At 37.9% G+C, this 26,986-nt stretch overlaps 1 protein-coding gene across 1 annotated transcript in view; it reads left to right on the top strand.

Moving 5' to 3' along the window:
• The first annotated feature begins 9,395 nt into the window (after positions 1-9,395).
• The window catches only part of tnfaip8l3 (tumor necrosis factor, alpha-induced protein 8-like 3), a 47,157-nt gene continuing 29,566 nt past the window's right edge, over positions 9,396-26,986 (top strand). The window contains exon 1 of the mRNA XM_056256701.1: positions 9,396-9,689. Coding sequence (XP_056112676.1) covers positions 9,644-9,689 — 46 coding nt within the window. The 5' untranslated portion in view covers positions 9,396-9,643. The remainder of the gene's footprint in view (positions 9,690-26,986) is intronic.

The raw sequence follows: 26,986 nt of genomic DNA on the forward strand, positions 1-26,986 counted from the left end.
TGCGACTTGGAAGAGGAGGATTCGATTAGAACTACAAACACGGATAAAAAAGTGTTAAAAACTACAAACATGGCGGGTGTGCGAGTCCAACGGGGTTTTGAGTGATCAATTAACAGAAAATATATGTATTCAAATGTTATCAACATTGTATTTAATCTCCAACAACATTGTGAACTTTTGTAATGATAGGTTTTGTCATCACTTGGCTATGCATCATTATGCAAAATTGCAAACATATGAGGAGAGTTTTCCGCATGAAAGACCCACGACTGGCAGATCAACGTGCTACGGCTTACATTTCTCTCCGATATGGTAGGAAATTAAATTAAATTGAATATGGAAGATTTTAACTGTGACAAGATGAGTTCCCGTGATAGGCAGCGGACGTAATCTAGTCGAACTCTTAAAATAGGCTACTTAAATATTTCCATAGCCTATATAGGCTATATATTATAGGCTATTGTTTATATTTCTCCAGGGCAGTTTAAACGGTGACAGTATACACTTAACTATAGGACAGAGCTGTCTGTTAAAGACGCCATTATGACTGAGTAGTAGCCTATGTCCCAAAATTGCCTACTCTTTAGCTAGTCTACACACTCAAAAGTACCGGTATGTAATTTTTCTTCACAAAAACTGTAGCCTTCATACATATTAGGGCATAGTATAAGTTGGGGAATTAGGATGCAGTAGCCTTCTAGTTTCCTTGTGTGTGCCAGTTATTCACTAATTCAGTTAAACTGTTGCTCATTTAGTTTTCTCGTTTAGGCTATCTCAGCGTATGTAAGCCCTCACTTTCCTCAGTTCTGTGTTGTTAAAATTGTGGTACAAGTGTTCTTCCTCTTTGTTTATTAAATCTTGTGTTCCATTGTCATTCTGTTTTACTCCTCTATCTCTCTCTTTTATTTATAGCTTTTACTAACTAGTAAAAACTGCAGCCATAGCTTTCATTTTAACAAGCTGAAAGATCACTAAAAACATGTTCGCTCACAGATCGTAATTTCAAGTTCACTTCGATTCAGGCGTGAGCAGAAGTGGTGATTTCCAAGTAGGCGAGTTGTTAACTCTGTAATGGGATGTAGTGCTGCAGGGATGACATATTTCTGTGTAGGCCAACAAAAATCACAAAAAAAGCTCTGTACTCAACAAAGGTTTATGATACTTGCACATTTTGTTCATCAAAATAATTTACACAAATGGGCACAACAACTTTTATGAATTTTGAGGTCTAAATACAATCAGCAGAAATAAAAAGCGAACCTATTTACAAACTACACCACAGTCGCTCCACTTCAACGTCCCCACCGCCAAGCTTCGGACAACTCATTCATTCTTTATTAAAAAATAAAAAACATTTTACTTGAAAGTGTGAGTTAGAATAGTTTGCAAGAGCGCAATTATAAACAAGAGTCTGTGAAAGCGGACCAGTGAGTAGATGAGTTTACTTGTTCGATCTGATGACATTTAGGCCTAATTTGACAAAATTGGAATAATGCATAATAAAGAAAAAATAAAATTCAGGATAAAGCACTGTTTCCATGTTCAAGAGGACAAAATCGTCACTTCTGGGAAATTGGCACACAATATTTGTTATAAAAATGTAAGTTGCTGCACTCTTTTTTTTTTAGACATCATAAATTACTGGCATCTCAGAGCATGCAGGTGAAATGCAATAAACGCGGTTATGTTTATTTTGCGTTTTGATGCAGATACATAATCCTGTGACACAGTTCTGGATGATAATTATACCCAACCATTTTGATGACTGACTATGGCTCAATCATTTCAGAATGACCAAAACAACATTTGAGATGCTGTGCAATGAAATTGGTCCGCTGGTTAGTCCAGTTATCCAAATTCTCTGTTGAGGCAAAGTCATGGGAGAGTTTTGTTGCACACCGAGGGATTAATTCGGTATGTGTTTCCATCGTAGTTAATGCGCATATCTTCTTATCAGATAAAAAATTATCCACCTAAATTTTTTTTAATGCAATATTCCAAAATTCCCATAAAAATAGGTGGATGGAATATAGCTACTGACTGAGGTAGGCTACTTGTTCTCAGATGCATCTCTATAAAAAGTTGAGTCTCATCTAATTTTTTGAGGTAGCACTGCCTATCTTGCCGCAATGAAGAAAACAACCCTGCCGTGAAAATAGCACACAGGAATATAAAGTGAACCGTGAGCTCCCTAAACTAAACGGCCTGTAAAAGCAGTTCAGATATAATAACAGTTGCACACCCACATGCGCGTTCATTCGCCATTTACCAGAAAATCGGAGGCTTTTAGAGCCAGTTTTGTGGTTCGCCTGAACTCAGGATTGTTCTGGCATTGCAGATTTTGAATTGTATTTTTGATGGTGGGGTTTCAGGGAATGTATTTGGCAGTAACTTCTTGAGCCATGCTGTTCCCTCCAGGGTTTCATCTCAGAGTGAATTAGACAGCAATTAACTCCCATTAAAGTGTGGTTTCATCTCTTTCTGTCTCACTGGCAGCTGCATAAGTGTGTGTGTATAATAGACTGTATCTATCTGTACAGGATTAATGGTAATTAATGAATGTTGTTAGCTGTGTCACACAGGCAGTAACCCTGGCTGTGTTTGTAATGGAACACAAGTGTGCTGTTGATTGGACAATACATGCTGTATAATATATTACTTGAATTTTTTTAAACAATATGAAATGACGTTTCCCATGTTGCATAATTTATTGTTTAGCTATTATTAAATATTTGTAAAAAAAATAAAAAAAATAAAAAGGCATTCATACAGTACACTTTTATTACACTGGTACACATTGTAGGCCTGTTATTGTAATGGATGCACATGGTTTTAGAACTTTTCTATGGCAATCTATGCAGAGAGACTTTAATGATAGTGATTACTCAGCTCACGATCATTTAAAAATCGCCTTCTGAGTTAAAAGAGCATTCTCACTTGAAGATCAGCCTGGGACACGCACCTGACTCTAACTAATGTGAGATGGCCTCGAAGGATAGATGATGTAATGACAGTCCTTTTCAGAAAATCTGACCTACCTACTCTATATGACTATGGGAAGCACACCTTGGAAGGGAGAAAAAGTGGTTGTGATGTACTACCACTGTAATAAATGTGCTGCAAATGTGAGTAGCAACTCTTGTCAGGACTAAAGGGGCGGTTACAATTTACGTTCCATTGACTTCCATTCATATGCATGCGAATGTGTCAGACCGCAAACTCTAGTTCATGCGAAAAGTTTTGCATTAGAAGATCAATGCAGGGGAAAAATGACAGCACAGACATTAGTTAAAATGACTAGTTTCTAGGTGTCCCATAATATGGCATAATATTGTTGTAGATTACATTACTCCACGGCTGCAGGTGGTAGTGGCTATTCTTAGTGTTTTAACTGCAAAACAAACATGTTCCATCAAATCAAATAAAAGGCCTTGAATGATGAAGAGTCAGCCTTGATTGGACAAAACCTACAACATCTTCACCTATGAACGTTTTTACTATCAATCTTAAACTGAACTTTAGCGTGAGTGATTTGAGACGATTGACTGCTTCACCGGACTCAACTGGGACAGAAATTGGACTCGAAGAGAGAAAGTTCATGACCATCTGTCTATTAAGATGTGACAGCTGACCACACACACCCTCAGGCACCTACACACCATCTGCCACCACACTGACCCTGCTGAGAGCCACGAGCTATCAGACACTCCTAAAGGACAAACAGACCACAAGACAGACAAAACGACAGCTGCAGACAGACAGACATAGAGAGAGAGAGAGCGCGAGCGAGAGAGAGAAGCTAATAAAGAAAACACAATTGTGTGAATTTCACAGCAATCAGAACACATGACTTTAATTTACAGTAATGTGGAACAGGATTTTGCACCAATGACAGTTCACTGTGGGCGGAGTTTTCAGTAGACAAATGTCTGTTTCTATCAGCGTTAGCTTCAAAATTGTAAAAGTCATTCAGAGGTTTGTTTGAATTGATTTTTTTTTTCTTCTCTGTTAACTGAGACTAAAAATGCAGCTAAAAAGAGCCAAAAGTATTTTTGTGTACTTTAGATCAGACATGCGCATTATCTGGACCAGACTGAATTTTTTTTAAGTATTCACTTGGCTGACATGTTTCAACGCATTCTCACCCCAAGGCGTCACTAAAATGACAATTTTGACCATGCTTCAATATTCGACGCTTTAGGCACCCTTTAGCGTCAGTTACATGACGCGATCCTAGGGCGTCATCTTACTGACGCTTTACCTAAGCGTCAGTTAGATGACGCGGGTAGGTTTAGGTCTGGGGTAGGGTTAGGATTAGATAGCGTCATCTAACTGACGTTAAAGGTAAAGCGTCAGCAAGATGACGCCCTAGGATCGTGTCTTGTAACTGACGCTAAAGGGTGCCTAAAGCGTTGAATATTGAAGCATGGTCAAAATGATTCCCAAGGCGTCAGTTTCATGACGCCTAGGGATGAGAATGGGCTGCATGTTTTGTCCAAAGTGACTTAGAAACAAGGAACATCACTAGCAATTTGTCATAGCCTTGTGAAAAAGAAGTGTGCTTAATTGTATTGCCTGTGCACTTGTAGTAGGCTACTTCAAATCTTAAAAGTATATCTTTTTTTTTTTTTTTTTTTTTACTGTATTTGCAGATAATACAATATAAATGAAATAAAAGAGATTTAACATGATTTATGATTTAATCCACTTGGTAATGTAAAATTAAAAGTTTTACTTTAGAATGGAAATTTTAAATCATTCAGTTTTAATACTTTTTTGTCATGTTTTAAAGAAGTACACTTATTTTGATGTGTTGACTGTAAGGCCTGCCCAATTGGTCCAACGACAGTTTCTGATAAGCTGGTGAAGGTCTACTGCATGTTACTGTCTTTTCCGCGTGGCAAAGTAATTTGATTCCAATTAAACTTTTATCTGACTCCATTTTATCACAACCTTGAATTTAGGTTAGAATACCAATTAGTTATTGTTCATTTATATAATAGTTTAGCATCTCATTTGATTATTCTATTTAACTCTTTACTCTTATTCTCGTTTATTCAGGTGCCAAAGTCGCCAGGGTCCTCACACCAGCCATTCATATGTGGGCCCACGATCACAAACTCATCAGTTTTGGGTCACTAAACAGAGGTAATATCTTGGATGGTCGCATTCACACTTACTCTAAGATATTTTGTATAGCCCCCTTATACACTTGAATTAAAGTAACGTTTACTTCAGTCAGAGGTCATGGCCACTACTACAGATTTATATCCGACCAATATTACTTCTCTGATAGTAGCTTTGGTTTGGTCATGCCATGGTTTCCCACGTAAACTTAACTAGAGTAACATTACATTAAACAGAGTTAAAGGGATACTCCACTTTTTTTGGAAATAGGCTCATTTTACAACTCCCCCAGAGTTAAACTGTTGAGTTTTACCGTTTTTGAATCCATTCAGCCGATCTCCGGTTCTGGCGGTACCACTTTTAGCATAGCTTAGCATACATCATTGAAGTGGACAAGACCATTAGCATTTCTAAAAAAAAAATGACCAAGGAGTTTCGCTATTTTTCCTATTTAAAACTTGACTCTTCTGTAGTTACATCGTGCACTAAGACCGACGGAAAATGTAAAGTTGCGATTTTCTAGGCTGATATGGCTAGGAACTATACTCTCATTCCTGCGTAATAATCAAGAAACTTCACTGCCGTACCATGAGAGCAGCAGGCGTAATGATATGACGCAGCGCCTGAAAATAGTTCCGTTGTGTTGACGGAAGGTGCCCTATTTTCAGGCGCAGCAACATTTTGCTGTCCTAAACGGAAATTCCCTTTTTGTCTTTACATCCCAAATACACTTAAATTAGTGCCAAATATTAGTCGGAACTCGTTGGTATGCCCTATATGCTCCACTCAAAACTGGACGTTAGTCCGTTACTAATCTGACGCAGCTTTGCTGTAACAATGGATACAACGTAATCTACTAAAGTTAATTATTTCAGAGTAAGTCAGAATAAATCCAAATGTTACAATTTATTTTATCAGGTAAATGTATCATGCCAATTACATATGCAGTTTAAAGATAATAAATACAAAACATCAAATCCTCTGGAATAAATAGAAAAGATGTGAACCTGACATTAGAAAATACATGATGCTGAGTGTCTTGAGCACACTCAGGATCACAGGCTGATTTGAACTACAAATCGCGCTCTGAACCCTCTTCAGCATCTCCCTAAATACTCAGACCAAGGCAGAAACCTCTTTTCAAATGTAAACATGAGTTCACAATGGGAATTTGCATTAATCACAGTCCCAGACGTACTGGGGACAGAAGTTGATCACACCCCCTGCAGTTAACAAGATATCTCTTAACTCTCCACACCTTATTACCTTTTTGGTTTACTTCTGTGGGAATTAGACCTTTGTACCAGTCGCACTGAGACATTTCAAATGATACCAAACATGTATAATACTGTATGATAATTGTTCACATTAAACCAAATAGATTTTTGTGTGAATTTAGGTAGAGATGGGTGAAGGGAATGATATGTAAATTGGGAGGTGAACAACTCAAGTGTGATCATGTCTCAAATGGGGATGGTAAAATAGCAAGAGAGTTCCAATGTTAATTTCCTTGATTTTCTCAGAAAGTAGCCCTCTCTTCCAGTTCTTCCAGTCTTACATGACTAACATACTAAAGCACACGTAAAGTACTTAATTATATATTTTTTTGCTATCTGATATAACATTTAAAGTGAATATGTTAATGTACTAAATTGCAACTTCATCATTACAAATGTGTAATTACAAATATATTTAAATACATACGATAGGCCTAAATATTACAATACATGAATTAAAAGTATATTTTAGTTTACCATAAATATGTGTCAGTACATTCAGCAGTACACTTTAATCATACAGTATTTCGAACACAATAAGTAATTATGACATTACTTAATTTTATGTAAACTATTATGCATTTTTATTTAATTGTTACCAACATACAATCAAGTGCCAGAAAACATGCCATTCAGTATACTTTTATGTATATTCTTTTAACGTATATTATTTTCAGTAATAAGTACTCTACTGGGAAAAAAAAAAATTTGTGCAGCTCCAGTCTTAACTGCAATTGTATTTCTGAAATCTTTCAATCTGGTTTTGAGCATAGCACGGAATCTACTCTTTTAAGAGTGTTAAATAATATTTTATATGATCCTAGTTCTTTTAGATTTATCTGCTGCGTTTGATACTGTTGAGCACTCTACATTGATATATTTATTAGAGTCATGGGTGGGGTTAAAATGAATGGTCCTTGAGTGGTTTCAATTGTAATTTATCAGACAGAAAGTTTTTGGTCAGGTTTAGGTAATCACTTCTCCTCTGTTGCTCATCTCATCTGGTCTCTGTAATGCAGTTCAGAGGTTATGGGAAGAAGGAGGCGGGAACCGGTGAACATTTAAAGAATTTAATAACAAAACAAAACAAATACAAAACGAAAGTAAAGACAGCAGCCCCTCACGGATGACTGCTGTCACATAACAAAACAACATAAATCCAGTTCACAAATCTCTCGTCGCTCCTCCTTTTATGCTTCCGCTCCTTCGTGAGAGATACGAGATTGGTGCGTCGTGCAGGTGTCGCTCATCAACAATCACGCAACCGGCTTTGCGACTTTCTTCCACGGCCCTCGTTCTGCTCGCCACAGTCTCCCTCAGGGCTCGATTCTGGGGCCAACTCACTTTTCCTTGTACATGCTACTGTTGGATTCCATATAAGCAAGTGTCTTTCCATTTTTACGCTGATGATACCCAGATTTATTTACAGATCAAAATAAATTATCCTTCGACAAAAAAATAAATATACTGTATGTATATATGTGCATGGACATGGTCAAAAATTGGCTAGCAAAAAAATGTATCTTTAAACAAAGACAAATTTGAAATGGTTGTGTTCGGTCCCGCCAATGTTTTTTAGGCCAACAACATACACTACCGTTCAAAAGTTTGGGGTCAGTGAGAATTTTATTTTTATTTTTTGGAGGAAAGAAATCAATACTTTTATTTATCAAGGAATAATTAATTTGATCGAAAGTGACAGTAAAGACATTTATAATGTTACAAAAGTCTTTTGAACTTCCTATTCATCAAAGAATCCAAAAAAACAAAACTGTACAACTGACAGACCAACAACTGTCAACATTGATAATAATAATAAATGTTTCTTGAGCATCAAATCCTCATATTATACTGATTTGTGAAGGATCATTTGACACTGAAGACGCTGAAAATTCAGCTTTGATCACAGGAATAAATTACACTTTACTATATATTCACACAGAAAACAGCTGATTTACACTGGAATAATATTTAATACTATAACTGATTTTTGTTGTATTTTTAATCAAATAAGCGCAGCCATGGTTAGCAGAAGAGAATTCTTTTAAAAGTATTTAAAATCGTACCGACCCCAAACTTTTGAACGGTAGTGTATATTTGGGAAGCTTATCTGCTTTCAGCTCGTCACAAGTACGGGACAACGGGATTTTAAATGTTATAGAAACGTAATTCCGACAAATGATATTCGTCTTCCCATTCAAGAAGATATGACCTGTACTTGCATGGCTGCCCTGCATGGGACATTATGAATGTCTTTGGATATATCTATAAAATAATATGTAGTTATTACTTTTGGAGGGACAGAAATCAATCTGAATTCAAGCTTTATATTTATGACTAAGCAATCTAAAATCTGACTGATGGCACAATGAGAACGCACAGTTCCAAACCCGTACCCAGCGATGATACAGAGCTGTGTGTCAAAGGCAGGAGACAGGGGGAAAACTCAGAAAACTATACAGCCTCTACTTTATACAATGAAAAGGGAATTCTTTCATCACAATAAAAAGCTACTTCAAATGACCATCAAAGAAGAAAGATGCTTTTTGCCCCATAATGGTGTAGTTACATCATCTACCAGCAGGGGCTAACTGAACCACACTAACCAGCCAAAACTTTGACCTGTTGATGGCACCTATTCCTTCTGTTACTCTATTAATTTTTGTGCTGGATGGTGTGGCAAAGACACTCTAAAGCAGCACCTTCCGCACTGCTGTCATTTGCCATTCACTTGTCCATCCAAAAAGCATTTTCGAACATTAAAAACTAAACTTGCCCCTTAAATAGCACACTAAAATGCCTGAATGCAAAAACCTCCCCAACATACAAAACATTCCTCACAGGCAAGAGATCAACTCAAAGAGAGACAGAGTTTTCCTCCTCTTGATGTTTTTGTAGGCATCACAATGTCGAGCCGAGGGGAGAAAGGGGAGGAGGGACAGAGGGAGAGAGAGAGAGAGAGAGAGAGAGAGAGAGAGAGAGAGAGAGAGGAGGAGAAGGAAGCAAACGAGAGGAGAAAGTGGAAGCAAGAGAGTGTCAGTGAAAGAAGGCAGTCTGACTGCACAAAAAAGGCGCTCGGCAAATAGCGCGCACTCATTGAGTCAGTTAAATTCTGAACACGGAGGGCTTGTGCATTTGAGCTCAAGAAAACAGTTTTCAGTGTGGAGGGACAGGACAGAGACAGACAGAAACAGAGGAAGTGGAGTGAAAAGAGGAGAGGAGAGGTTCTTTGTGGAGAGATGGACTCAGATTCTGGGGATCAGAGTGAAGGAGAGATCTCTCCAGGTAAGGGATAGGTCCTTTCTTTCCCTTCTTCTGTTTCTCAAACTTGGTTTGCAGCTTCTGGCAGCGCAGGCGAGCACAGGCACGTGCTGCTACTTTTCTCATTAACACATTTAACATTCATCATAGTACTCATCTTCCTTGCCCGGCGTGACAGCCTGTGACAGGGCATTCATCCGGCAAGTGCTCATGTTTAGTCTCTTCAGAGCTTTTTTACCTGTGGTTTTGCCTTCGGAGGAAAAGTTAATCTGGGAAATTTGAGATGGCTGAATGCAAGGGTGCTGGAAAAATGAACAGCAGCACTTTGGTTTATGGCTGGCAAGGTTCACAGACTCTGCTTATTATGATACAAGCTGGCAGACAAACCTAAAACAACCTTGTGATTGTGATAAAGAATAAGCATAATCTCACTGAAAGGGTTGCGAAAGAATCAAATGCAAAGACGAAAAAGGAAAAGGAGGTCTCTTTAATATTTCAGTTGTTTATTCTAGACAGATTCTCCTGCTTTGTTTCCTGAGAAAAAGAACCTAGTAATGTGTGTCTTCTAGAGTTCCAGATGAGATTTCAACAAACTGCTCAGAATTGCCAAGATACCAAATGCTAAGATCAAATGTCAGAGATCTTTTTTTAATCAAATTCTTCCTAGACCAAATGATCTGAACTGAACATTCATTTTATAACTCTATACACTTACTCTATGCCAACATATGGTTAGATAATAAGGCAGATAATTCAAATATATTCATAACTAAGAACTTCTGAATGACATGCAAGTATTGTTAGTTAAATACAACATTTTGCAGTTTCTTTGTATTTAGCAAAAAGTCACAAAAAATCCCACAAACTTCCTGAGTTGAAAGGATTTAACTGAAGAACCTGACCACTAGATATTTAAGTAAATAAATGACGACCAAATTTTCACATTTGGCAGACCTATTCCTGCAGGACTCCCTCCATCCATTGCTGATTAGGCGTAAATGTGGTAATGTCAGTTGTATGTGTAAGTCATTACATTCGTGGGGCGCCTGACAGCTTGAGGTCCTCGGGTACTGTGAGGTTTGGCTGAAGGTCTCTCTCAAAGAGTTGTGGACTGGAGAGCGAGATTCTCTTTCATGTTTCTGCTCTTCCATTGGCTGATCAACTTCTGCTGTTTATTTTCTCTCCATTTTCTTGGCTTAATAAGTTACCAGTTTGCCTCAGAGGGCATGGCCATGGACCACCCAAAACCATTGGCAAAAAAAAGGTCAAGTTCTGGCAGAAATGATCGGATGGTTTCAGTGTGATTAGAAGTTCTACACAACTTTGGGGAACAAGGACATGCAGGTTTATTTCTTATGCCTACCTGGACTGGAAACCTGCAGCAGTAATTTGTCATATAATGGGGAAGATTGTTATAACTGGATGTTGAGTGTAGTTGAGTGCACTTTTGGCATATTAAATTGCAGTTTCATGAGTCCCGACTCCCATTTAATCATTTAACTGTAAAGGCCAAACACGTTTGTATCCTTGTGATGGACTGGCCATTCATCCAAGGTGTTTCCCTGCCTAAGGCCCAAGATGCTGCGATAAGCTCTAGCATCCCTGCAATCCTACATAGGACAGTAAAGAATAGATGGATGGTTAAACAAGTTTATCTCGCTGTCTGCAATGGAGGAGGGTCAACTCAAGCTCTAATATACCCCATATGGGACTACTATGCATGGGGATGATTACAGGCAAGACACCTAAAGTATAGATGTGGTGTTGGGGAGGTGGCGGGTTGCCGGAACAACTGACACCAGAGTAATGTAAGTGGCTGCATGAATGCTCTGGTGGTTAATTAGAAGATTAGATGGTCCTACTCTTCCGGAATGTATGTTTAGAAACTTAAATTAATTTAATTAAAAGACCAATTCACACTGCACCGACCGACGCTGACCATCTGGGACAATCACCAGATTACAGTACGTCGCTGTTCAATCGGTAAAAACAAGCACCAACCAATGCCAACAGATGGTGACGGGTTACACACTGATCTGTTAAAACCCAACGAAGTGTCTGTTGCTGTTGTTCACCGTCTGTGCAGTGTAAATTTACCTAAACGTGCCTGCCCAGACAGCAACATAGTGTTGACCCAGATCCGGCCCACATCTGGTACCCGTTGAATCCACATGTACCAGATGTGGCCCTTATCTGGGCCGACACTTATGTTGCTGTCTGGGTGGACTACAGTGGTGGAGAAATGCTGGAGAGTTTGTACAGTCCCAGTAAAGTATGCCAGATACAGTAGCAATACTCTGCTGCAGATTAGTTTGCCTTAGATTCATCAGAGTAAGGGATAAGGATCACGCTGAGCAGTGCAATTGCGGCCAGCCATTTCCGTTCCACCCTACATACACATGTTCTCCTCATGACGAGTAACTGCAGAGCTGATTAGAAACACTACAACGCAAACCCACATGTGACTCTGCAACTCAACATCTACAGCTCTGATGATATTTCAAGGCTTTTAAAGGAGAGCTCAGATTTGTTGAGTTGAAGATGTTGTTTAAAAGCACAATGCTAGCCTGCTATTGCAGTTATGCTGCTGCTTTACTTACACTCTGCTTATGTGTGCATCAAAGAGATCTCTTTTATGATTGTATTTTCTATGGCTGGGTTGTACTTCTTTAGATCAGCTGAGATAAACTTAATATAGCAAAAGTATTCACATCGTATTTGCGAACCAACTTGTTGCATGAGTACTTGATTATAATTTAAACTGTAGGTTAAATGTGTGTTATGTAATATTATTATTAAAAGTTAATATATTTTAAATAGACTAAATTGAAACTTCATCCATACAAACAGTTTTTCCTTACATGACATACACGTTTCAATAGAAATCTCATTAAAATATATTTAAGTTTTCCATAAATGCTTATCAGTACATTTGGCATTACACTTTATCCATACTTTAACTAGACAATACTAGTAATTATGAAATTACAGCAATCAAATTGTATTTAAAAAAATAATTATCATATATATATATACAGTATGTGTGTATTTCTTTTTCAAAAGGGTTGACTAAACTGTGGGCATCTGACTGTGGGCATCAGGTACGTAGAGGAACCGTTTTCTCAGGTTGTTTGTGTTGACTTGGTCTGTGTGTGTCAATATAAGTCAGTAGGGAATTTGAAACTGCAGACAGAGTTTGAATGTCTGTTTTTCCAAAACCCGGCAGTTTTCGGGTGGATACTGCTGAAATGTTTTGCATTGGGTCAGGGTGTGTGTTTTAGTAATCAAAGGCTTTGATCTGCTTCCTGGGACATGTGTCCATCATTAGATTCTCAAGAAATGTGATGGGTAAGCGTGGGTGTGTGTTTGTTGTGTCAGCAGGCTTTAGCCTTTATCTCTGAACAAAAGCAGTCTTGCACTTCTTATATTGAGGTGAAATTGCTTTTTGCGGTGAATGTACCACATTTGTCATTTACACATGTAATGATTGTATAACGCATTTCAACCATTCACATGTTAGCACTAAAATTCTGTGTAAAGCTGCAACGTCATTTGCCAAAAATCACCTTTAAATGGCTTAGCTGGAAATATAGGATACACTCTTAAAAATAAAGGTTCCAAAAGGGGCTTTTTACAGCGATGCCACCACATTTAAGTTTGTAATTATACACCACTTTAACTGAATTAAATCCAGGTTTTATCCTCTTGAGATCCAGCTGTGCTAGATTTATCACCTTAATCCATGAAACAGTAACATGCTTCATTTTGATCTCTTTGCACTGATATCTGACCACAAGACCAACCAGCACAACTAACACACTGCACAGAGAGACAGTGAAGCCACGTGTGGACCAGAATAAAGGCAAGCATCTCTCTCTCTCTCTCTCTCTCTCTCTCTTTTTTTTTTTTTTTTTGCTGTGTCCTGCCAGAGGAAAATCAGCCCCACCAAAAAGATAAAAGGAAAACGAGAGAGTGAGAGAGAGAATGAAAACATGAAAGCCTCCCTCCGCATGAAGAATGTGTGTGCAAATGAGAAAAATAACCATTTAAACACTCTTCTGGGCTTTCTGGCACTCTATATTTAATTCCGCAAGGGAGAAAAAGTCATAATTTTAGCTCAAAGACAGAAAAGGGGTGGGGGCAGAGAGAGAGAAAAAGAGAAATTTTGCTGAAATAGGGGAATATTTTTTATTATCCACATTTAACAAGAATCACATCAGTGAAAACAGACAGAAGTATGAGTGACTATAAACTCTCCCTGAGGCATACCACAGCCATTTCCACTGCTCTTTCCCATTAAAGAGAGGAATGCTATAGTAAAGCTCTGTTAATTGAACTGCATGGTGTCTGTCAGGGTTTTATTAGCCTCTGTGTTTACAGTGTGGCCAGAGTATTCAGATAATGGCGATCATAATAACGACATTAGCATTTCCAGAGGGAAATTGTTGTGATCAAAAGGCCACAAAAGACGTGTTTAAGCTTTAGATCATTTGACATGATCTATGCAAGCGCGTATGCAGATATCATCATAGTTATGTTATCATCATGGTTACGTTTTAAATGCTTATGTTTCTTAGCACCTATAGACATTATAACAAAGTTTGATTGTGGTCTCAATAGCGAACAGCGTCTAACCATACTATTAATATTATGTTTCTGTTGTAAGCAGAATGTGTACTGAGGACAAACTGTGTATTTTCCGTATGCATGAATGACCAACATTTTAATGATATGTCGATCATAGACAATTCGTTCATTTTGAATGTTTCTTTTCTATGACTCTGGAATAAGGAGTTGTCTCAGAGAGCGATTCGTTCATTTTGTGTTGGCCACGCATTAGCATTTGCGCAAGCGTTTGTTGCTAATTATAAAAAATGAATATGATCAATAAGTTATGACATGTTTTTGCATTGCTGTTATACAAGATTCAACTCATTTTTTTTAGTTTAATGTAAGTCTAACTTTAGTCAGTTTAATGTAATTTAAGTTAAAATCACTTAAACATCCAAGTTGATTGTACGTAAAATATTTAACGCAAATAACTTTCTCGGAAGTTTCTCGGGGAACGCAAATGTTTTGCGAGGGAATTCTCCCTTTAGGGGCTCCGTAGAGACTGGTTAGAGCCTTTGAATCAATAATGTGTTTTAATAGGACAGGATAGCCAGAGTTTTTTAAATTTTTGACTTTATGTAGGTTATGTGGGATTTCCAACTGAGCTTGCGGTCAATAATGACACCTAAGAATTTAGTTTCACTTACCATTTCTAGTTCAATCATTTCAATTCTGATCTGGACATTTGTATTTATTTTTTTTATTACTAAATAAAATACATTTAGTTTTATTTATATTTAATGACAATTTATTAACATCAAACCTTTTTTTAATGTTTCCATTTCTGCTTCCACTGTGTCCAGAAGCTGTCCCAAATTTTTATCGGAACAAAATAGAGTTGTATCATCTGCAAATAAGACACAATTTAATTGAGTAGACACCTTACAAATGTCTTTGATACTAAAAATAGCTTTGGTCCAAGGACTGAGCCTTGTGGAACTCCACAAGTGATCCTCTGTAGCTGTGACCTGTCATTGGTGAATTGCACAAACTGAAATCTATTCCTGAGATAGTCACTAGTCCACATCACGCTTTACAACATGTTGACTTTTAAGTCAAGGGTGAACTCACAAACCCGCTTATGACAGTTGGCCAGAAGCGACGGTTTTATAGTTAAAAAAAGTATAAAATATTAGTATTTTTTCTTACACGCACCTACAGTTTTGCTATAGAAGACAATGATTCATCAACTGGGGTCGTACCATCGTGTTCGCTTAGTGTGGTTTTTGAAATGTGAAATTTGGAGGCCCTATATACTTACATTACATGGACTCACAGAGATGGATTCTTTCTTCTTTTTTGTGTTAATCTAAAAAAAAACATATACATCTGGAATGGCATAAGTAAATAATGAGAGAATTTTCATTTTTGGTTGGAGTATCCCTTGGATAGAGCTGCCATATTTGGTGTTCCAATTTCTCTTATTCATTTTTATATAAGTGGCATGTCTCTGCTATATATTACATCTGACGCTAATGTGTACCATTGCAAATTGCTGCATAATGCCTACTGTTACAGTACACAGTACAGCACAGTGGTCAGTAGTCCTATGGGATCATAATCATATCCTCTTTCTTTCATTTGTATGTGTTGTGGGTCTATTATGGTATATTGGAGTAGGTCTGCCCTTTAGCTCCTGAGATTGATGCTTTACGTATCCAAAATATTGCAGACGAACTCTCTGTCTTGATGTGACTGACAGAATTGTTCTCCACAGCTCCATTTTCAAAATGAATATGCATTACTCTTAAAAATAAATGGCTTCTATAATTATAAAGCATCCATTTGGAGAGATGTGAGAGTGTGTTAGCCAAGAGTGAGCCAGTAACCCTCACACAAACACATCAGGGTTATGGGGAATCTGGCAGGACTGACTCAGGCTGAGAGCTTTTCTGGACAGGAAGTCCCCCACTGAGACTGAGACTGAGACTGAGACTGTGGTCGGGGGAGGGGGGGCAGCTTTAGTGGCATGGGTCGTCTGTACCTAGGCGTTTGTTTTGTTTGCTTCTGACCCAGCTATTCTTCTTTATGTACAAAATAGCCCCCAGAAGCGAACTCTGGTAAAAACCAATTTTTTTTGACATCTTCAAAAGGAAGAGGGAAAAAAAAGTGTTACGAGAGACTGAATGTTTATTCTTTTTTTTCTTTTTTTTATGCTAAAGGTTTTTAGGTTTTGACTTAGGGCTTATCTGCAGTTCCAACTTGATTTAAATTTTCAGGGAAAAAGAAAACATGACTGTCACTTACATCCTGCAAAAGTTGCTGCCATGATGCTAGGGTGTCATGCATGGATGGTTGCCAGGGTGTTGCTATGCTGTAGCTAGAGTGATGCCTAAGTGTTTTTAGCACACTTTTCTGTGTAGTTGTTACTGTGTTCTGGGTAGTTGTTAGGTGGTTACTTAGTTGCCCAGGTCATAAGAGCTCACCTAGAATAGTTAACCCAAAAATGAAAATTCTGTCATCAATCAGACTGATCTCATGAAATGGCGTATGTATGACACGCCAATTCGTATTTCCATTTTTGGCGTGCTATCAACACGCATAATCGCTTTTCAGCGTGTTTATCAGCGCCTTTGACTTAACGTTACATTACTGTATTATGTATATATAAATATATGACCTACCCCACCCCCGTCCCTAAACCTACCCGTCACTGGGGTTAATACCATTTATGAGTCTTCTCCTTCCATCCTAGGAAAAAAAAATTCGCTCCACAGATGTAGATATAGATTTTGCTTCGTTTCGCTCGGACATTTAACGGCGTGTACATACACGCGGAATCACTCGGACATTTAATGGCGTAGACATACACGCAAAAGATGACGGTTCGTTTCGGCATGGACATACACGCGGATAGCTCAAAATGCGTATAGATAACACGCCACTTGACTTGAAAGTGGCGTGTATGTTTACACAAAGTCATGATGTCATGTTGCATCAATCATCATTTACTCACACTGATGTCATTCCAAACCTGTATAACTTACTTTTTGTCTGTAGAAGAATAATAATTCTATGAGCTTTTGTCATAATAGTAATAGTAAAAAGTAATAGTAACACCCTCCTAAACAAGCTGCACCAATTTAAGTATCATTCATGTCTGTAGCAATAATAAAAAATACAGTAAAAACAATAATTTTGTGAAATATCATTACATTCCTTTGATGGCAGCTGAATTTTGAGCATCTTAACTCCATTCTTCACTGTCACATGATCCTTCAGAAATCATTCTGATTTGTTCTGAAAAATAAATTAATTTAAAATGTAATATGTAAAATGTTTACTTTGAATTTTACTTTAAGTAAAGCATTAATTTTGCAAAGTTCGCTTTTAAGTGTTCTTAAGTGTGTTAATAAACTTAAAAAGTTAAAATTCATGAATAAAAAGTAATGAAAATAAGAAGAAACTCTTTAAATAGCCTTCACATAAGTGTCCTTTTATGATATTATCTGCAATAAGGCCTACCATTTATAAAAAAATATATATTTTAAGATTTAAAGTTCACATTCAATACAATTAAGTGCACTTCTTTTTCACATCTCCAAATCTGTATGACTTTCTTTCTTCTGTGAAGCACACAATAATATATTTTGAAAAATGTCTCAGTGTTTGTTGTATTGGGCACTATTGACTTCCATTTATGGACAAAAACTGTTGAAACATTTTTTTTAAAACTTTTTCTGCTGTGTTCCTAAATGGTTGATGCATCTTAAAGGGATAGTTCACTTTGAAATTAATTTTTGATATGTTTTAGCTTACCTCAAGGGCATCCAAGATGTAGGTGTCTTTGTGTCCACAGTATTTTCAATATTGTTATTTTTAGGTCAAACCGTTCTTGTCTGTCAGTCATATAATGCAGGACTATGGCCACCACCTCAAAGAGCATGCACAGAGAAGTCCAAATTAAACATGATTTAATGACTCGTAAATGTAAGTACACATTGATGGCCTAAGACACGAAACGAGCGGTTTGTGTGAGAAAACGAACAGTATTTATATCGTTTTTACCTCTTGTAATCACAGTCACGTCCAAGTACTCTGATGGCGCGGGCGCATCGGTCTGAGCAAGCGCCGGCAAGCGCCGGAAAGCCCCGGAAGTGATCTCTCGTGCGTGTACGTCACTCGTTGTTTACACAGAGATTTTGGACGTAAAATCTCTCTTTTTTTCTAATTTCTTTCCGAAATCGTCTTCCATTGCGATTTCCTGTATATCTAAATATGTTTAGATCTTCACAGTGAAAGGTAAAACGTCCGAAATCTCTGTGTAAACAATGAGTGACGTACACGCGCGAGAGATCACTTCCGGGGCTTTCCGGCGCTTGCGCAGACAGAGGCGCCCGCGCCATCAGAGTACTTGGACGTGACTGTAATACAAGAGGTAAAAACGATATGAATACTGTTCGTTTTCTCACACAAACCGCTCGTTTCGTGTCTTAGGCCATCAATGTGTACTTACATTTACGAGTCATTAAATCATGTTTAATTTGGACTTCTCTGTGCATGCTCTTTGAAGTGGTGGCCATAGACCTGCATTATATGACTGACAGACAAGAACGGTTTGACCTAAAAATAACAAAATTGAAAATACTGTGGACACAAAGACACCTACATCTTGGATGCCCTTGAGGTAAGCTAAAACATATCGAAAATTAATTTCAAAGTGAACTATCCCTTTAATAGGGAAGTGTGGGCAGATCAGATTATGACAGACTTGCTTGACTTATCTTACCATCTTTGGCATTATATTAAGCGAGATATTTGGGTTCGTCTGACATTTCAAGATCTGCTGGAAGGGACGTAAAAACTGTTAGCTTCCATTTAAAAATCAGCAGCCGGTTGCAAACCTCCTGCGGTTTCTGCCGAGTCTGGAAAACGCACGTGCGTGCCAGACAAGAGGGAGCGTAACTCTGCCCTCAAAGACTTCCTTAAATCCACATAATAACCCCGGGCTGTTCTGGCTTCACTTCTGGAGGAGGACACTTATATTTGACATTGGTTGGCCAGTCATCTTTCTACTCATGGTTTTCTTTTCTTTGTTGTCTTTTTTAGACTCACCAACATCTACATAATCATAGACCAGCTGCTCACAGTGATATCACACACAGCAGATGAACATAACTCTTTAAATCTGTCATTATGTGTGGAGTTGAGTATATTCAGAGCCATAATTAGATCTGATTTCATGCTAATCGTCTGAATGGCTCCTCTTTGTCAGTCAACAGACAAGTATATGCAAGATATTAAAGTTAGGAACTGTAAATTTAATTTTAGAAACTCAGTGTGAAATCAAATATGACATTGAGCACAGTGGGACTTTATAGGGTCAGTTGATATTCTGGGCTCAGTCCAGACATCTGCGGAGGCGTATGTTGCCATCCTTTGATGAATTATTGTAGTATAATTCACTGTAACACACATTAAAATAAATATTTAAACAGCGAGGAGTCATTGTTATGCAGTCAATACTAAAAAGGTATGTAATTTCAAAGAATTTTAGCTTTGTGTAGACTGATGCATACTGTACACAGATAAGATGGTTGTTTAGAAGTCAGCAGGATTTTTTGGGTTGTTCCATGTGTGCATGTTTGTATTAGTATTTATAAATTTTATTTTGTTTTGATTGTGTCTTTGTCTATGGTTTTTGGTTCGTAAGATTAAGAAAACACAATAAAACATAAATCATAAAAAGGAAGTTCAGCAGGTTGTTGCAATAAGCGCTTGAAGGGGAAAAAATGCTAGATGTGCAAACAAGTTCCTGGCATCTTGTCCTTAAAGGGATAGTTCACCCAAAAATGTTAATTCTGTCATCATTTCTGACCCTCGTGTCGTTTTGATCAGCAAACAAACAGAAACTCAATCATGCATAACACACGAGAACAAACCTCTTGCGGAAGCTCTAATGCTTTAAAGCTTTAATGTTTATACGTGAATAAAAGCCTAAATTCAATCTGTTCATCATATAAAGCGATCGTGTCTCTTCATAAAATTGGGACTTTAACCACTCAATTCATATGGATTAGTTTTACTATCTCTTTATGCACTTTTTGAAGCATCAAAGTTCTAGTTTCTTGGACTGTCAACGGAGGGACAAAAATCTCTCAGGTTTCATCAAAAAGATCTTCATTTGTGTTCTGAAAATGAACGAAAGTCTTACGGGTTTGGAACGGTGTGAGGGTGGGTGATTAATGACAGGATGTTCATTTTTTGGTGAACTATCCCTTTAATAGTGTTTTGCAAAATACGCATGCATATGGCCAGACTTTTTTTGCCAAAATATTGGTTTTTGAACTAGTTTGGCAATATATTGGTTTTCTATTAGACTTACTTCTCAAATATTCAGTGTACTCCTAGATGGAGGCAAATTGACCAAAATCACACTAGTTAATTTAAAGGTAAGCTATTTTTTTCTTCAAGCTAGGGTTGTCTTCAGAACAGAATACTGTCAATATTTAACTGAGCTTCTGTTTTGAAATAGTTGTTGGAATAACATGATGCATATAAACCCATTTAAAATAATTGGGGTCAAATTGACAGCTCTTTTCACACCCTCAGAACACATAATGCTCATTCCTATCTGTCAAAGCTTTCTCTAGTATTCTAGTCATCATTGTATAAGAGCACTTTCAGAGTGCATTTACACAACACAGTTGTGTCATTTACAAAGGATTTGTAAATGTAATTTTTTTTTGTCTGAAAAACACAATATATTTGGCCACAAGTTTGCTGTAAATCATTATTTAGATTGGAAAGTCAATAGACTAGAGTGGTGATGACGAATGATAATGAGTGGTGGCATCACCCTGGTTTCCTCAACAAAAAGTGATTTTTGGATAATTGCAGAAAATAAGCTCTGTGAAATCAAAAACCCATTCATAAAACCCGTTGACTTTGGGACAGTGGAACTGGAAGTGCAGAAATTCTTACTCATTTCCAGGTTTTAGGACTCATTCCTGCAGCCCTCTCTAGGGTAGTCTCGCGTAGTCAGACTTTCAGACTGATAGCAGAAGGTCTGGACTCCATAGCAGCTTTCATTGGCCAAGGACTTGCCAGAGGCCGTCTGATTAACATGTAAAGCAACCAATCACAGTTAGTTTTGTGCACGTCATGTTTAGGGGCATGAAGATGTAACGTCAATGTCCCTACAATAACAGGCCGGTGTGCAAAACACTAGGAGTTTATGCCGCGAACTTTACATTCTTCACATACTTTTAAAAATCCAGTGTTGAAGTGCTCATTGTCACAGTTGTAAACACAACAACGTTCTTTTCCATGAGGGGGTTTGGCCTCATGGCATCTTTGTTTCCAGGCGGACCGCTAAAGAACGCGACACACATGTCACCAGGACATCCTGTAGAATTCAACCAATCAGATGACGACTTAAAAAATCCTGAAGTGTTTCCATTTAAGTGTGCCATATGCATCAGACGTTCAGCCAGCGATCCGTGGGCGTGACGTCTGAGGCTGAGACTATCTATAGGGGGTCTGGAGAACACTTTATAAAACATGGCACGACTCTCAGTCAATACTTTACCAAAACAAATCTCATAAAAGCATAATACAGGGCAACAGTCTGTGTACAATTAAATACCTTGAACCAAATAAACACCCTCAGAGAGCAAAGGATATCTGTCTCTCTCAAACAAAACACATTTAAAAAGCCTGATGTCAAACCCTTTAATGTACCAGTGTTATCACATGACCTACATTTAGTCAGTCAATCAGAGATATGTCTATTATCATGCAATAAATTGATTTTAAAAAATCTCCACAGGGCAAAATCTAACATCTCTCAGAGTTGACAACTGACCTTTATGTTAAATCACACATTAGAGACACACACACACAATGAGAATAACCTATTTACCTTCTGCACTTTTAGACAAAGGTCAGTATGAGTCTGACTGGACTGATATCACATCAGATCACATAGAGATGTGTGGTGATACTGGCTCTCTTCCAAATCCTAGTGTCACCTCACTGGCTACTACATAGGCCGCCATTGGGAAGTTCACATAGAACATGTTCTTGAGGTCAAAAACAGCTTGGCGGAGCGCAATGGAATGGAATGGAATGTTGGGATCAGGATGTTTCTTTAAAAAAAAAAAAAACGTCTGATGCATTTGTACACAAAACAATCATTAAATAAAAGCGCTAATGGAACACGAGAACTTGTCCTTAAGGCCTAACCAAAATGGCACTTTATGTGAATGACTTGAGAAGTAAACAAGAGACTCAACTATTTCACAACTATATGCCTTATTTTCTAACCAATGAAGTTTCCTCAGCTTCTTGGATCAGCCATTTTGGAGTAATTTTTTTCACTGAGCTGGATGCAGTGAATTCTGAAATTGGCTTCTCCAAGAAGGCCAAAATTAGGTATCTTTTAAGATAGCATGTTTCCAGCTTGTTCGGATCAATCTTAGCTTAAGAGTACATCCGTGATGCCTGAATACTAGGGTTTGGAACACAGCTACAGGCTGCTAAATTTGAACTGTGATGTCAGAGAAGCAGGTATTGATTCAGAATCAGTGTTTCCTGTTAGTGTGTGTTTGGGCTGCAGATGATGAGAAACAATAAAAACAATCCATATGTCCCACATAGAAAAACAATTGATTTCTTATGTTTCTAGCTCATTTTACTGCCCGAGATCAGTTTTGTGTGTGTGTGTGTGTGTGTGGTTGGTGTTAGAGATTTCACATAAGGAAAACAATTTAGTTACATATTATCCAGAGCAATGTTTTATTGCTTAGTGGTTGCCCTTGTGAAAAAGAAGTACCCTGTAACATACTTTTAGAAAGAGTACCTATTACGGAAATAATGTTCTTTTCAAAACAAATATACACACTGAATGTAATGTTTTCAGACACTTAACTCCACTAGTTTCACAATCCTTCCTCATGATTCACGAGTATGACGGTGTTGAGACTTGGGTTGCAAAAATGATGTTAACAGTATTGAAAACAATCAGCTGAGAACAAAAGAGATCTTTGTGGGGGGTTTTTTTCTTTCCTGCCTGACTTTCCCTCTTCTAATCTATGCACTTTTCTGTTGTGATTTCTGTTTTTTCTTCAGTATTGTGTAAGAAGCCGTGACCATCAAACTGAAAAAGCCAAGCACACTAGATCAGTCTTTCCAATGAGTACTCTCCATCATTGCTCACACTTTCCCTCTCTGTCTCTTTTCTTTTCACATTTTGCCCATTTTTGTTCCATCCGCGTTTCCTATGTCTTTTTCCAGTATGGAAAGAGTGAAGGCTCCCAATGATGTGCCAAGCATTCACTCAGAGTGAACCATCTCTGCTGTGCGTCTTTTAAATGTTGACAGCTCCTCACAGGAGTACACGTCACTGCAGAGTTGGTGCCGATCCCAGACGAGGAGGCCCACGGCTTTGCCGCCACCGCACACAACTAATCACACCACAAACTTTATTGCAGTGCTTGCAAAACCGCAATGCATTGATACTCCTCGAACATTCTGCTTTGGGTTTGTTCTTATGCCCTAACCTTGCTTTTTAAACTTATTAGACTGCTTAACGTTTACACTCAAACTTGTTGTACTGTTGTTGTTCATTCAGACTGCTCACCAAGGCTGCATTCATTTGCTCAGAAATACAGTAAAAACTGTAATATTATTAAATATTATTACAATTCAAATAAACAGCTTTCAATTTTAATATATTTTAGAATGTAACTTATTCATGTGATGGCAAAGCTGAATTTTCATCAGCCATTACTCCAGTCTTCAGTGTCACATGTTCCTTCAGATATCCTTCTAAAGGCACAATAAGGGTGATAATGATAAATATATAGTTTTGAAAGTTGTTCTATGAAAGAATAGCAGAGTCCACAACTATAACGATAACGGCGCAGAGGAACAATAACAATCGTTGGGATCAATTTAAGAACGATTTTTGTGCAGCTCATGAATGATAAAAAAACACTGACAGCCAATCAGAACGGGCCTTCGAATGCTTATTAGGTGATCAAGAAAATTTCTTATTATTATCACAGTTGAAAACAGCTGTGTTGCTTTATTTTTGTGGATACTGTGGTGCATTTTTTCAGGATTTTTGATAAATAGAAGTTCATGAGAACAGCATTTATTTGAAACAGAAATTATTATTAGTCTTTACTGTCACTTTTGACCAATTTAATGCATCCTTGCTGAATAAAAGTATTAATTTCTTCACAAAAAAACAAAAACAAAACTGTAACTGACCCCAAACTTCTGAACAGTATGTATTTCCAAACTGAATTGAACTTGAACAGTATTCTTTTCCTCCCTGCAAGGACTGCTACTGTATTTCCTTGCAAATGCAATCTGACTTCCAAATTAACTCTCAAATTCTACACAGGATTCCAGCTGCCAAAGTCAGATCACCGCTCGCTGTCTCTGTTTAAAGCATTTACCGTACATGTCGTGATGGCTGGTTCAGAGTAGGAGAGATATAAGAGCAGAAGAAGCTGTTTTCATGTCGAGTCTGTCCCTCAGGGACCTCACTGGAGAAGCTTTCAGAAGAAGAAGACAGAAAAAGGAGAGAGACAAAGAGCGCAAAACGAGTGGGAAGGAGAGAAGTAGCCAATGGCAACATTAGGTTTGAGATAGGAAAGTAAAGATGTGTCTTCTCTTCCTCAGAAACAAGAATTCCCTCAGTACAAATCTTTTCTCGGAAGTGCAGAGAGCTTTCATGTGTTCTGAACATGTCTCTATTAGCGCTTATTAAATTATTAGTGTATGAGGCATATAAAGAGATGCAGCTGTGCACCCAACATGTGGAGAAACATATACTCAGATTAGAATTTAAGAAATTTTGGCCTGCTGTCAATTACAGATAATAACTTCGGTTTCACTTTATTTAGATGGTCCCTTTAACACATTCTGTTTACTATAAGTAAGATTGCACCTACATGTCAACGAACTCTCATTAGAGTGTTAGTAGAGTATTAGTAGACTGGGTTAGGGTTAGAACCCTAGTTGACGTAGGTGCAAAGTTACTTATAGTCAGTAGAATGTCTGTTGGAGGACCATCACAATAAAGAGTTAGCAGATATTAAGCAGACAGTTTACTGATACTAATATTCTAATGGTAGTCAGTTGACATGTAGTTGCAAAGTTACTTATAGTCAACAGAATTTTCAAAAGGGACCATCAAAATAAAGTTTTACCATAACTTCAAGTGTGTACACGAAGAAGAAACATGTTTACACTGATACACTTACAATGGAAGTCTAGCAGGCAGGCAGTACTTCAGCTGACTCTTTGTAACTCGTGACCAGTGACGGCTCGTCAGGGAGGCAATGGAGGCACAGCCTACTACATATTCTGAGGTGAAAAATGGGAGAAGGATGAATTCATGTTAATTGTAACACCATAAAATTAGCCTGGTTAAAACCAGACCATTCTCAGTTGTAACTGAGTTATGGTCTGGCAAAGCGTCATAGACAAATCATTTCCAGAGGGGCGTCACCAACGGACGTCGCGGATAGACCTAAAACCAATCAGAGCGTTGAAGGAGATGACGTATGCAGAGCGGCGGAGAAACATTTCCGAGTGTTGTTCTTTGCTCGGTTTTTAACAAAAAGGAAACGTTCAAATCGCTTAAAACACACGCGATAGCTGATTCGAACGATTCGGCGGCATCCATTTTTTATAATGTAGGCTACAAAATCTGCTTCATAATCCCAGCGCTGTCGTCATCGTGTAAAGCCCGCCACAACGTTTCTGATTGGTGCCGCAATTTCGACGGATTGGAAATGGGCTTGAATGAGCTCTTTGCCAGACTAACTTTCAGAGCAAATCTAAATTTGCCGGAAGTTGTCTGGGTTTTCCCAGGCTACCATAAAATATCACTGAAGTCAAAACCACCGCTGCTCCTCCAACGAAAGTGTCGAATCTGCCATTCGGAAATCTGTGCCAAGACGAGTCTGAGGGGGAGGGGGAAGAGAAAGGGAGGGGGGAGGCAAATTCATAGCCAGAGACTTTAATCATTGCAAAGACATAAATGATGGGTTATTAGTTTAAACTGCTCCCGCTGATAATCTAGCAACTACCTTAATTATGGAGAGTAGAGATATTGAATATTTGATCGCCAACAAATTTACCAAGATACCATTTGTGCAGCAGCTACAAATTAAAAATGAGGTAAAAAAATAAAATACATCAATCACCTTCACTAAATGGCTGAACATGTTATTTTAACACAGACATTTAAATTAAAAGGTTAGAAGGATGTATTTTTTTCTTCAACTGACAGGCTAGATGAGTGGAATTGTATTTATATTTTCTTGCTGTATATGTGTCCTTTTTCTTTTTTACATTTCATGTCTAAAAGAGTCCAAAAAAGCCATTTAAAAAATAATCCTCTGGAGAGGGTCCGCAGACCACTACAATTATTCTGCCTCCTCTATTTTATAATCCACGAGTCGCCACTGCTCTTGGCCAGCTAGAAAAGTCAAACTGATTACTTTTTTTTGTTTTATACAGTATCTGTGTGAAGATACCAGGAAAGGATGTGATGTAGGCTAATACCATAAAGCACTGCCTACTTTGTTTTCAAAATGCATAACAAGTTCCTCCTCCTAGAAAAACAATTCCACGTCAGAAAGAACAATTTATACATAGAAAAATAGATTATAATGAAGCTTCTGCTTTTATTCTATTTTAAATTGAAACCCCCAGTATGGTGGATCTAGTAAAGTCCCGCCTTCTAA

The sequence above is a fragment of the Rhinichthys klamathensis genome, unplaced genomic scaffold, assembly GCF_029890125.1.
Source record: "Rhinichthys klamathensis goyatoka isolate OS25496 unplaced genomic scaffold, OSU_Roscu_1.1 h1tg000131l_1, whole genome shotgun sequence".
NCBI lineage: Eukaryota > Metazoa > Chordata > Actinopteri > Cypriniformes > Leuciscidae > Rhinichthys > Rhinichthys klamathensis.